We start from the raw sequence: 12,608 nt of genomic DNA, 5'->3' as shown, positions 1-12,608 counted from the left end.
GTGGAGTGAATTAATTGAATAATTGCTGCTTTCCTTCTGCAACAGTTCATTATTCTCCCAACAGGCCTAGGCAGTGGAGAGAATTTATTACGTGCAATAATAACATCCTGCCTCTGCTCCTCGCCTGCTCCCCAGTAGTGCCCCCGCCAGCGAGCCCACCCACACCTGACAGTCACACGGGATGTGTCCTTTGGTGTCCTCACCGTGCTTTCTGCTCCTAGAATAAAATAAGCCCATTGGAAGCTCTGTACCAAAAAGTGCGATCTGGCATAGGATAGATCCTATTTGTGGTTGCTATTAAAGTCCCAGATGGATCTCATTAGAAGATGGATTCGATCTGTCAGTGGTTCCAGGAACCCGTGGCGTGAACCACAATTTGTGTGTGACACTTTTGTTTAGCGGGCTCCTGTTTCTTCAGCTTTCATACCACACGCTGGCGCTGAACACGCCAGCACCAAGTGGCGCATGCTCTGCATCGGGCAAGTGTGAAGAGCACGGAGTGGGCCGGCCGGGTGGCACCTCTGCTCAAGGGATCACCCCGTGGCACCCAGAGGACCCCGGGGCGGCTCCACTGTGGCTTCCTGGACCCCGTGGCAAGCACAGGGGCACGCAGGAAGTCCCTTTTTGTTTTAGTCTATTCTGTCAGATATTCTCTGCATGTGACCGTCCTGTTCTACCTTGATGTGATTTCATCTCTCTTCTTTCTGTAATGATTCAGAACGCTTAAATTCTTCAGAGACCCAGTTCTGACCGTCAGTTCCCACTGAGCTGTGATTATAGAGAAATGATGTTTGATTTGTAGTCAAATGTGTACCGCTCCTAGGACATGCACAGAAGCCTTTTTTTTTTTCTTTTTTTTTAGTGTCTTGATGTGAACTTGTTTTCAAAGTATGCTGCCAAGCTCCAGTTAATCAAGAATTCTGATTAATCAAGGGTTAATAAAATGGAGTTGGCTCTTAATACAGCCGGACTTAGTATCACCAGATTAAATAGCGGCAGCTTTTGCTACATGTGAAGTTGGATGCACTTTCCACTTTCTAGACTTTGGTTGTCCCTGTGGCCAGTGACCAAGCCTGAGAGCCAGTCACCTGCTGTGCTGGGGTGGCTCTGGCCTTGTGCCTGCTGTGGTCTGGGCTGAAGTGAGCCTAGCTGACGAGAAATACCACGGCGGGCTTTGAAGTGTGGGCACCTAGAATGTCAAGGGCACAGCTCCATCTAGAAAGTCCAGGATGAGAAATGCAGACCGGTGGTGAACTGGAGAGTTTCCATTGTCCTGAAACTTGTCATTAATCTTGGTTCAAACCAGCCTGCATTGATTTTTTTGTTTTGTTTTTCATATCTTTTGATCATAGATTTCTTCAAGGAAAGACTGGTTCTCCTACCTCCCGCGATCCAGGTGTACTCCTCCCCCTTGCTGTCTGTCCTCTCCTGCCTCACCTCGAGGCCGGTGTCTGACCCTGACTCAGCAGGACCCTCCGGGGCTGGTGACGCTTAAGATAATCACAAGGGTTTACCCACGGGTTACCATGGGAATGCTGAGAGGCAGTCCAGTTTGCTTCACCGGGGTTGCTGCTGCTCTGCCACTTACTATCTCTAAAATTCTTACCTTCTGTTAAGGGTCAGTGTCCTCACCTGTAAAAAGGGAATAAAACAGTTCGTTCCCCCTCAGGATTGTTATGAGAATTTAGTGAGTTCACTGTAAGGACTCAGCAAGTGCTTAAAATTATATAAAGAAACAAATCTGCTTGTGAGCCTGGGCCGAACCACAGTTACGTGCACAACTTGTGACATGCGTGTCCAGTAAGTGTTTTAGTTTCCGTGTGTTTAGAGGTAGAAACTTTTAAAAAGCCAGAATGAACTCCGCTGACTGTACTATCTGATTTGGACTTGCAAGGGTGTATTTTTCTCTTCCTGCTAATCTTAACTCCACATTTCAGTTTTCTCCCAATCGATAATCAGTACAACTGGTTTGGCATTCGCATCTGAGTCCCGAGCGGTGCTAGTGATCAGAAGCTGCCCTTGGGAACGTAGATTTGTGGCATTCTCGGGGGGAGTGACCGTGACATGTATTCCTGGACTCTGGGTCTTGTGAGCGAGGGCGTGGGGTCTGGCAGTGAGGCTGGGGGAGGGGGACACGGTGTCTTGGGCTTGAACCTCTTGCCTTCAGAGCCACTGCACTGATGAAGTGAGTGGTGGCCAGGTGTGACTTAGCTGGGCAGCACATTCTGGAGGTGACAACATGTTCGCACCCTTCATCCCCTCTCAAGGGACAGCTTCACTCCCCAATTCTGGGCTGGTCTGAGCGCCGGGAAACTTGTCTTTGTTTTTTGTGCCCATGGTCTCTGAAGAAGCAGAGGATTTCAAAGGCAGTTGACAAATGAGAAATCCTGGGGGTCATAGAGCTTAGAAAGCTTATTTTTTTCGTAAATGGTGTGAACCATCGAGGTCTAGCTGTGGTTTCCGCTGGTGGAGGAGCAGGAATGAGGAGCCTCGACATTTATCTGAAGCTCCAGGCGCCTCTCTCAGATCAGGAAGACATAAAAGTCCAATGTCATCTTCAATTTACATGGACTCCCTTTGGAGATGCAGGGCTGGCCAAGTCAAGTGGAGCACTTAAAACACCAGGGAAGTGATAAATCACAGGGCGAGGGTGAATATGCGTGAAAGGCGTCTCCCACAGTTAAAGCCACCAGCCAGGCCTCCCTTGTGACCTCCATCAGCATCGCCTGCCTGGACGGGGGCAGCTCCACAGGCTGCGCTGCCCGTGTGGTGAATACGTTCAGTACCACCAGATCCCGCTCAGGGACCCACATGGCTCTGCCTGCTTCGGAAACCCTGCGTGTCTGGTGGAGCGTCCCCTGCCTTGGCTCCCTGGCTCCAGAACTTTCCCTTTGTGAGAACAGGGCAGAGGTGGGGGGCGGGGTGGAGAAGAAAGGGGAGCAGGAGTGGAGTGGGGAGCAGGGGTCAGCAGAGGCACCGGGTGTGGATGCAGAACACAGCAGAGAGGGCACTGGCTCCGTGGGAAGCTCGGGGGAGGTGTCGCGGGCATGGGCTGGTCTCGGGGCGCCCTCCTCCTGGACGTGACGCCTGGGCTCATCCTTGAAGGCCACTCCCACCTCACGCAGACTGAATGTCCACGTGCCTCTTAACTGTCGAGCGCTTCCAGTTTCCTTGCTTGTTCCTGGTAGCTCCCTAGGTAGAAGATTCTACCAGCCTCTTTGCCAAAAGACCAGGATCCAGTCTCTCCCTTTGGTTGGTGGGCTTTACCTGGTCAAGCAGTTGCCCTTTGGGAGGCGTTGAGGAGCGTGCAAAACCTGCCTCTCCCTTCTAGGGTATTTTACCACCATTTGGAAGTGTCTGAGGACATTAGTGGGCCTTATTGGATGCAGTAAGACATCTCATTTGGTCCCTCAGCACTGAAGATACGTTTCAGTGCAGCTTTCCTCCAGTACCTGATTTGTCACTGCAACAGCGGGAGGGAAGAGTCGGGATGCAAACTCATTCTGCGGGCTCGAGGTTCTATTCTTATGATCCTTGCTGTGATTTCCCTTCTGATATTGGCAATTTGAAATGACATCGGTCTCTCTGCCCCGTTCCCCGGAAGTGCTCGTGCAGTGCTCTGTGCCCATCAGTTAGCCTCCCCCTGCCCAGCGAGGTGAATCAGGCCGATTCGTCCATTTTCCAGGTGGAAGAATGAAGTGAGGCCCTGCCAGCATCACACGGGCAGCTTGAGACATGGGCAGATACCGGTTTCCAGACATCATTCTGCCACTTTAGGTCCCTAAAGGATTAATAAACCAAAGGCACCCTCTGGGTTTTCCCAGGCATATTTCTCTCTAGAGCAGATACAGTAGCTGATACCAAATTGGATTTGTTAATTGTGGTGGACTCGGCCCTTCATCCCACCTCTGCTTAGGGATAAGTGTGTGGACAGCTCTCTCCCCATGCACATCACCAGATGGCATTTGGGTACAAGCTGTCAACTAGCAAGACAGCAGAATAGCTTAATCTGACCAGTTTGTAGCAGCCATCCCCCCTCACCGGCCCTGCCCCCTCAGCTTTGATTTGGAAGGAGAATGTTTATCACACCCCAAACCAGAGATTATGTTAGAATTTGCTGCTGCTGGATTTGGCTGTCACCTTCCTGCTCCTGGTGGAGAATCTGCCTGTCCTTTTGTATCTGCGCCCTCCCCCGCTCCTTCGTTCTCAATATGTAGTGGTGGAGAGGAAGTGTAACATGATTTTAGGGCTTGCATTTCAATTCCACTGCATTTTTATGGGACAAGCAGAGTCTCAGCGCCTAGAGTTATTAGGTTAGTATCTAAAATGGGTTCAGCGTTGTGGGTCTTTTTGTTTAAAATGAATTAGACACTCCCCCACCCCTTCTTCTCTTCTCCCCCCGGGATGAGTGGATTGAGGTGAGGCCCCCAGAGACTAGTTGGAGGAATCCTGGCGCTCTGATTAGTTTTCTTCTCCCAGCTTAATTGTAGAGCTTCTTCTCTCTCATCATTGATAGCCGAAGTGGCTCTGTGTCCCGCCCACCCCCTTTTGCTTTAGGAACAAGATTATCACAGTGCGGCCTTGTGAATCAATTTCTCTGTGCTGATGAAAGTGTAATTCATTCTTAATCAAACAGCCTTGCTGCTGCAGGCTCTGTGCCGGAATACATTTAGTTCTTCTCTCTTCACTTTGGGAAGCAATCCCCCTCAAAAGGACTTTTGGAGGAGAGCTGGAAGGAGGGAGCTGGCAGCCAGCCTGGGGCTGTGGTTTTCCAGCAGGGGGCACTCCTGGGAGTGAGGCTGGAGGAGCTTCGTAGCTGGAAGCCTTCACTGCAGAGCAGGCCAGGAAGGATCGGCGAGCCTGGTGCTGGTCTCGGTGCTTCCAGGCTTGCTGTCTCTAGACCCTGGGGCCCTCTCTCAAGGGCAGGCCAGGTCCTCGTATCTAGATGGGCTGCCTGAAACCCTCGCCCAGTGAGTGGGAGCCCATGAGTCTGCATATTGTATGCATGCCCGGGTTTAGGAGAGGCTGCTGGGTACCAAGTCCTTCCCTAGGGTTGGGGGAGCCAGCCTCCTGTCTTTTTAAGGAGACAGAAGTGTCTCCCGGATCTGATTCATTAGCTGGCGGAGGTGTCTGTTCGGTGATACCGCACACAGCTCGGGTGGTGTGAAGAGGTCTCGCCCTGCCAGGAGGCTCCCCGTCCTGCCCTTGCACAGCCTGGTGGCCGTCACAGACAACGGGCAGTGTGATGGGGAGGTGGCTGTGGGGGAACTCTGCCAGGCTGTGTCTATCAAGGCTGGGCAGGAAGAAGGGGCCAGGCCACAGGTGGACCAGAGCCCCCCGAAGACGAAAACCACACCATACAGATATGCAGCCGAGAAAGAAAAGGAAGTTTGTCTCCTCAGAATGGAGCTGGATTAGTGACAGACTTGAACAGCCGGTTCAGTCAAGAGAGAACTTAATTCCTCCTGTATTATTCACACGGCGGATTTTAATCAGATGTGAGGAGACAGCTGCAAGAGAGAAGCGGGTCAGTCCCGTGCCTGGTGAGGAAACTTCATGTTCTTTTGTCATCTTCAGGGAACTGGTGAGAGGAACATGGGGTGCAGAGCTCCCGGAGGGGCTGGACGCGGCCGCCAGGACTCCCTGGCCGCCTCTGTCTGGACCCAGGGGGAGTTTTGGACGGTGAGGGGCAGACGTGGCCACCAGTCATGCTCGGGCAGAACTCTACCCGCGTGTCCTCAGAAGGATTCAGAGAAGGTGGACCAGACTTGCCAGGTCCCAGAATGAGGCAGCAGAAGAGGCCCTGCTTGTCTGTCCGCGTTCTGAGGCCTTTCTGCTTCACCACCTACTGAAATTCGGAGTCCGCCCAGCATGGCAGCGTGGTCGTAGAGCCACGTTCTGTGCACTTGGGGAGTTCCCCCCCCCCGGCACCGCCCCAGTCCTGGAGGTGCTGCCCCCTGAGCAGTGGGTCTGGGGTGATGATGGGTGTTGCTGGATCACCGAAGGGGCTGCAGGGTGGTGGGTGGCCCTCGCGGCTGACTCCGGCTCTCACCATGTGACACCGCAGGATGTGAGGCCCAGGGTGGCGGGTCATCTTTGTGGTCCCTTTGCTGCGCTGTGCGGAGAGACAGGCCCGTCCCTGAGCAGGAAGACGGACCAAACGCTGACGTGGCTTGTACACCTTGGGGTAGGAGAGGGTGGCGGGAATCCAGGATGCTTGTGAGCTGATTTCCAGGAGTCTATGAAGACGACCTGCAGAGGCAGTTCCCTTTATGAAGGGCTAGCTTTGTGCCGTTTCCTCTAAGCCTTCCCCTCCTCCTTTAGGGATACCTCCTGCCTGAGACTACACGGTCAATGTGACAGTCAGTGAGCTTTCTAGAAAGAGCAGGTGGTGAGGGATCCCACAGGTGAGGGGAGGGCTGGGGTGTGGGGCGGAGCCGGGCCGGGAGCGCAGCTGGCAGTGCCTGAGGGGGAACCTCCCTGCCCCTGGGCTTGAGTCCCCACGTGGAAGAAAGAAGCCCAGGCTTCTCCCCACGGACCGTCCTCACTGCCCAGCTCCCCCACCTGCGCTCCAGCACGAGCAGGTCCTGATGCCTGAGATGAGGGACGCTGCGGAGGTGAGGCAGGCGCGCCAGTCAGCTCGTGCGGGATTATCCTCTGACGACGGGCTTCCTGCTGGAATTGGAACCACCACAAACTGTACAGAAAGGGTGAAAGGCAGGGGCGGGGCAGCCAGGTCTGCCTGTGGGCCGAGGTGGGATGCTCCAGTGCCGTTGGTGTCAGCAGCCACGTCAGCCACCTCTGTCCGGTGGCTCTGCCCTTCCCTCCAACAGCCTGGAGACCACGGTACTGCCTTCTTGCCGAGGCTGCGCGTCCAGGGTGCTCTCCTGCCTCTGCACGGCCAGTGTTCGATCTCGCGCCGCACCTCTCCTTGGGCTGGGGTGCGACTGCTGCTCTTGCGAGATAAGAGGTCAGTGTGGGCTGGGATCCAGGGCAGTGTGTTGCCCACCCGAAGAGGGCTTTGCCTCCCGACAAGCACACGCTCAAGTGACTGGAGTCTGGCGCTGCCAGAGCTGCCAAAACCCTCCATTGGCACCTCGAGGGGACAGCCAGCACGCAGCTCCGGTAGGAGGATCCAGGAATTCTTGGAGCCATCATTGTACATACGGGCAGGAGGCTCTCGGAGGCCCCCACAGCCCAGGCTCTGCGCCTGGGGAAGAGGCCAGGCCTCTCGGGGGCATCTGCTCTCCCTGCCTCAGAGGCTGTGAACCCTGCCTTCGCCCTCACCCCTCCGAACCTGCCCTCTGCCCTGCTCCCCCCGGAAGGAGAGGAGCCGGAGCTGGGGGAGGGGGGACGTGACACTGCTATTAGTAACAGCAGCTGTAGCGTTTCACCGCGCGCCAGGCACGGCACCGAGCGCTCCACAGACTTTCTGTCCCCCCGCACGTCACCCTGTGAGGAAGGGGCTGCCACCACCCCTGCTTCTCGGTGGGAACTGAGACCAGAGGGAGTCAGTGACCTGCCCGGGACCACCCAGCCGCTCAGATGGGCTTTGGGTCGGGCAGTCTGGCTGTGCCTGTGAGTGATTCAGTGTATGGAAGGAAGGGCTGCGGCGGAGCCCCCATCCCCTGCAGGTCCCCTGTACCCTGAGGAGCCAGCCTGAGGTCTCCCCGGGAGTGTGCGAGGAACCCGAGTGGAGACACGGGGTTTCACACCTTTTGATTCATGCTCCCCCAAGAGCCTTTTTGTCCCAGCGGCTCTCTGGCTCTCTTTCTTTCTTCCCATTACCATCCTTGTTCCCATTATCACAGAGCACGTAACTCCCGGCCCGTCTCCTCTGCTTGTGTTTAGGGAGAAACCCATCCTTCTAGAGGGAGTTCCTTTTCAGCAAAGAAATGAAAGCTCTCTCCATTCCCGTTGGAGCTGGGCTTTCCAAAGGGTTTCTGAAATTGGTTCCACTGAAAAAAAGAGCTCAGATGTCTCCCTGCATTTAGCTTGTTAGTCAGGAACTTCAAGGCCAAAAGATTTGGCAGGATTTAAAGAGCTGGCTCTCAAGCTGTCTCATTTTGAGTGTACTGATGCTGTGTGTCTTTGATGGTGAAGTGGTTGGTTTGGAGTCTTCTTCCCCCACCCTTTGGAGAGCCAAGCTCTCTTTGGATTCAGGGACTGCCAGAGGTCGAGGGAATGGGCCAGACCATCCAGCCTGCCCCCATGGTTTAACTCCAGAGAAAAGCAGAGAGGTCAAGGGTGTCCACTGAGGCTACACAGCGAGCTGGTGACGGGGAATTAGCGCCTGGGCCTTCTCAGCCCCAGGTGGAGTTCTCGACTTTCCCATGCATCTCACCATTTCGTTATCATTATCACCTACACCTTATTCACTCAACAAACTGAGCTCCTGCTATGTGCAAAGCACTAAGCTAAGTGGTTTGAGGGTATGAAGATGAACAGTACGCACTCTGTGTCCCCCCTCCCTGAAAACACTCCTTAGCGAAATCCCAGAGCTGGATATGGAGCACACAGTCTCACCTAAGTAACTGATTTCAGGAGTAGAGCAGGAAGCAGGGCACTGGGGGGGCGCCCATGCCAGATGCTTCTGTCTGGGGAGATCCTGGGAAGGGGCCTCCCGAGTTGGGGGATTGGGGTTTGGCAGCCTGGGAGGTCGCTTTATCTGCCAGACCGAGAGCTCCACCGCCGATCCTCCCTCTCCCTTCCACGTCTTCTCAAGCTTGTGCCGCTCAGGACAGCATTCCTGGGAAGGCCTCACAGTTTCTGCCCCGAGCACCGCCCCATGTGCTGCGCCCTCCCTGCCTAAACCAGCCCTACCTGGAAAGCCCGTTGCCTCCCAGTTTGTGGATGGAAACCCCCCCTCAGCTGCCAGGTCACGGGCAAGTCTGCTTTGGGGCCACCTGGGGAGCCAGGAGTGGAAAGGATGAGCTCTTCCTCACCTGACACAGGCCTGCCCTGCCCGAGGCCATGTCTCCTTGCCCCAGCAGCGTGCCCAGGGCATGAGGACTGAGACGCTTGCATTGCTGAGCTGGCCCTCGAGCCCTGGAGCGGATGAGCACCCAGGCTGGCACCAGCGCGGACAGCACACCAAGAGGCATCGTAGAGACTCCTTTGTAGACGGGGATGTGAGAATCTATTAAAATGCCCAGGGTTCCCCTGCCCTCTGTGAAAAGGCGACATTGATGACATTTTCCTGCTGACATGCTTCTGCCCACCAGCCATCCCTCCTGGCATGTCCTCATTTGTCACCTCCTAATTTGAGTTCCTGGGCAAATCTGGAAACTTACTTGGGATTGACCACCAGCTTCTTGAACATCTACTTGAACTGTCTTCCCTTTCACTCCCAGCCACCTTTGAGTTTAGTCCGGGAGGCAGGAGGTCATCCTGTTGTGAAAGAGCTGAAAGCCAGCCCCCCTTTCACCTTCTTCTCTGCTTCCTTGCAGCTCACCCTGCAGAGTGCCAAGTCCCGAGTGGCCTTCTTTGAAGAGCTCTAGCAGGTGACCCAGCCACCCGAGGATTGGCCACTTCTGCTCGCGGCACCGATGGGATGGGCCTGACACCGAGGGAGCCGTCCGTAGGCAGGCTGGATGGGGGCTTCCTCGGGAGCTCTGGAGCTTTTCCTGGCTGAGCGGAGAGCCCAGCCCCCTTCACGTGCAATTGCCTTGAACTATGACCCTGCAGAAGTGTCTCTCTTGGGGTTCTAGTTCTCCTGACCTGAGTCTTTAAATTTTTTTGAGTATTTGTCTTTCCTTATCTAATGTGGGATTCCGTGCTTCCTTCGTCCAAAGCGCCCTGGGGTGTGTGTCTTACTGTCCACTGCTGACCTCCCAGCCCTGTCTGGGAAGTGGCTGTAGGAAGTGAAATACACAGGCCCCCTGGAGACTGGGAGGCTGGTGCCATCCCCCCCTCACCCCCTCGAGGTTCCAGAACATTCATCTCCTTCACTGGTGAGGAACTGGCATGGGAAGAAGCATGGCCGCCCAAGCCCAGGCCTACAGCAACCTGCCTGCTACACGTCATTGGAGAGCGAGCCAGGCGACGGCTCCTCGGCCTAGGCACCCCTGAGATAGCGCTCTGGCTGCCAGCTGGTGGGGAATGGGAAAGGCAGCTGTGCCTGGGGGAAGACCCGGCAGAAGCTGTGATGGAGGGCTGGCTGCCATCAGAGGGCCTGGGAGGCCAGCAGAGCTGTGTAGGAACCTGCACCCTACAGAACGCTCGCTGCCTTTCTCCTGCCACCTCAGGCCAGGGTCCAGGAGGCAGGCGGGGCCCTCTGCAACCATAGCCTCTCTTGCAGGCGGCAGGCGGGGTGGGGGGCTCCCCATCACTCTAGTCAGCACCTGGCAGCCCAGCCGTGACCGGGGTCTCTGTAGGGCTCTGAGGCCCCAACACCCAGTTCCACTGGCCCCAGTCTGCCTCGTTGATCTGAATCGTCTTTCCTCCCGACCACACGCCAGCAAGGCCCTCCCACCCATGGCTCTACCTGGGCCTCCTTGGCTGTTGCCCTTGTCTCCTTGAGAGCCCTTCGCTTTATGTTCTCCCCTGGGCCGTGTGAGGGTGGGGATGCAGGTGACCCCTCACAGTCAGTGCTCTGCACCTGCTGACACGCGACCCCCGGCCATGCCGGGTGGCAGCAGGTCACAAAGCCACCCCACGGCCCATACTCACTCCTTGGTTTGGGGCCGCTTTCCTGCCCTTTCTTCCTCCATGGCTGGTGGTGCTGCTGTGACCCACCAGGCCATTCACATCCTTCTGATGAGGCTGCTGTGCTGAGCCGGGGATAAGTGCTAACCAGTGAGAAGATGTGTATTAAATGAAGGCGTGGGAGGGCCTGGAGATTTCCCGAGGGCAGAGGTGGCCTCTGGCAATCCTGTGTGGTTTTGAGAAACTGAGACGCTCGCAGAGATCCTGCCAAATTCCATGGTCAGGCTGACCTAGTGGTGTCCTGGGCTGGCCGCCACCTTCTTGGGTCACCTTGCACGGAGGAAGCCAGCCCTATGTGTCCCCCCGGCCCCTCAGGACATGCAGGGTGGGACTCCGAATCAGGACACTAAGCATGAATGGCTGTAGCTGGAAGGTTCCCTTGTGTCTCTCTGTCCCTCCGAGGCCTCTTCCCCTGAGACACGGTCCTGGCGGGGGTCCTCCGGCCGCGTTTGTAACGTAATGTCTGACAGTTGTGAGGCTGTTTCCTCAGGCTCACCACCCATCCCTGACCCGCACATTTAGTCTGTAACAGTGGCTGTGGGCACAGAGCATGGTGGTCATTTATAACAATGTTGTCAGGCTTTGTTTTTTTATTATTTAACTGCTGTGTGTACGTCTGAAGTCTGGGGAATGCCGAGCCATGCAGCCACAGGGCAGCCGGCTGGGATCTGAGCTGTGGAGGGAGCCGACTCTGGAGGGCCAGCGGAGCCTGGCTCCAGCAGGGACAAGGCAGCTCTCCTTGGGGATGAGAGCTGGCAGGTACCTCCCAGAGATGAACAGGCGGAGAGGATGGCGGCCCTCAGAAATATCTTGAGCCCCAGTGGAAGAAGGAATGGAAGCAGAGCTTGGTTTTCAGGGCGTGTGCCAATGGCCGAGGTGACTGTGTGATTTGTAAGTGAACGGGCTTAGGTCTTATTAAGTAAGGAAGCCCCTGACCTCCATTGAGAGCAGGGCCCTGCCCGGATTGTTTCGTTAGAAGTGCTCCTGATGGTCCTTGGGCAGAAGCACCGTGCTGGTAACACTCAGCGAGGCTGCGCTGGCAGCCCCTGGCGGGTCCGCACAGGGCACCTCGTTGATCTGATTGAGGCTCCACCTCAGCCCCAGCGGCTCTGCCCTGTGCTGTCCTCACAGTTATTCAGTTATTCGCGCACCCACCGGGCCCTGCTGGACAGCACCCCGCGGCATTACATAACGCTTCCTGAGTGATTGTGTTCTGTAGTCTTGGGGACAGGTTTCTCTCTCCCTTTCTTTTCTCTTTCAAATCAAAACCGCAAGTCCTGAGGCTAACAACCTGCAACTGGCTAAGCTTCGCCCGCTGACCGGGCTGGGGCCTGCAGGCCCCTGGAGGGGGCGGCCTTGGCAGGGAGATGGCCTCTCCCAGCCGCCCGGGGGCCAGGCTGGCCCCTCTGGGCTTCCAGGGAAGCTCCATCCACCCGTTTTCAAAGACATCAAACCACCCTTCTTCCTATGGGGCCTCCTGTCAGGGCCAGACCAGGGAAGGCTATTTTCTATTCTGGGGGATTGTTGTAATTTAAATGATTGTTTTAATAAAAATTCTAAGTTGTAAAAAGTTCATCTTGGGCTCCCTCAGTTTGCTTGTTGCTCTGGCCATTGAAGTGGTGACTGGGGCTGGGGGGTGGCGGCTCCCCGATGTCCGGGACCTCAGCTCAGCCCCACGTCTTTGGTGGTGAAAGGGTCCCCTTTTCTGGGCTGACGACAGCACCCCGACTGTGCCTTCACCAGGGCACCCCTCGTGCTTCCCGTGAGGCAGGCCCTGTACTGGGTCCCAGTCTCTCCATGTCCTTCCCACACCCCTTGCCTGTCCTCAATTCTAGACCTGAAAACTAGGGCGCCGCACTGGGCAATCGCTCCAGGCACTCCCGCTCTGGAAGGGGGGGTGG

At 55.9% G+C, this 12,608-nt stretch overlaps 1 protein-coding gene across 2 annotated transcripts in view; it reads left to right on the top strand.

The window, feature by feature from the left end:
- NF2 (NF2, moesin-ezrin-radixin like (MERLIN) tumor suppressor) overlaps nucleotides 1–12,282 on the top strand; it is an 85,006-nt gene extending 72,724 nt beyond the window's left edge. For both annotated transcript variants that reach the window (XM_068562206.1, XM_068562207.1), the window contains one exon: nucleotides 9,450–12,282. In XM_068562206.1, the coding sequence (XP_068418307.1) occupies nucleotides 9,450–9,500 (51 nt within the window). In that variant the 3' untranslated portion in view covers nucleotides 9,501–12,282. The remainder of the gene's footprint in view (nucleotides 1–9,449) is intronic.
- Nucleotides 12,283–12,608: the final 326 nt, after the last annotated feature.

This window comes from Eschrichtius robustus, chromosome 14 (genome assembly GCF_028021215.1).
Source record: "Eschrichtius robustus isolate mEscRob2 chromosome 14, mEscRob2.pri, whole genome shotgun sequence".
Lineage (NCBI taxonomy): Eukaryota > Metazoa > Chordata > Mammalia > Artiodactyla > Eschrichtiidae > Eschrichtius > Eschrichtius robustus.
This window is presented reverse-complemented; position numbering and strand designations above follow the sequence as displayed.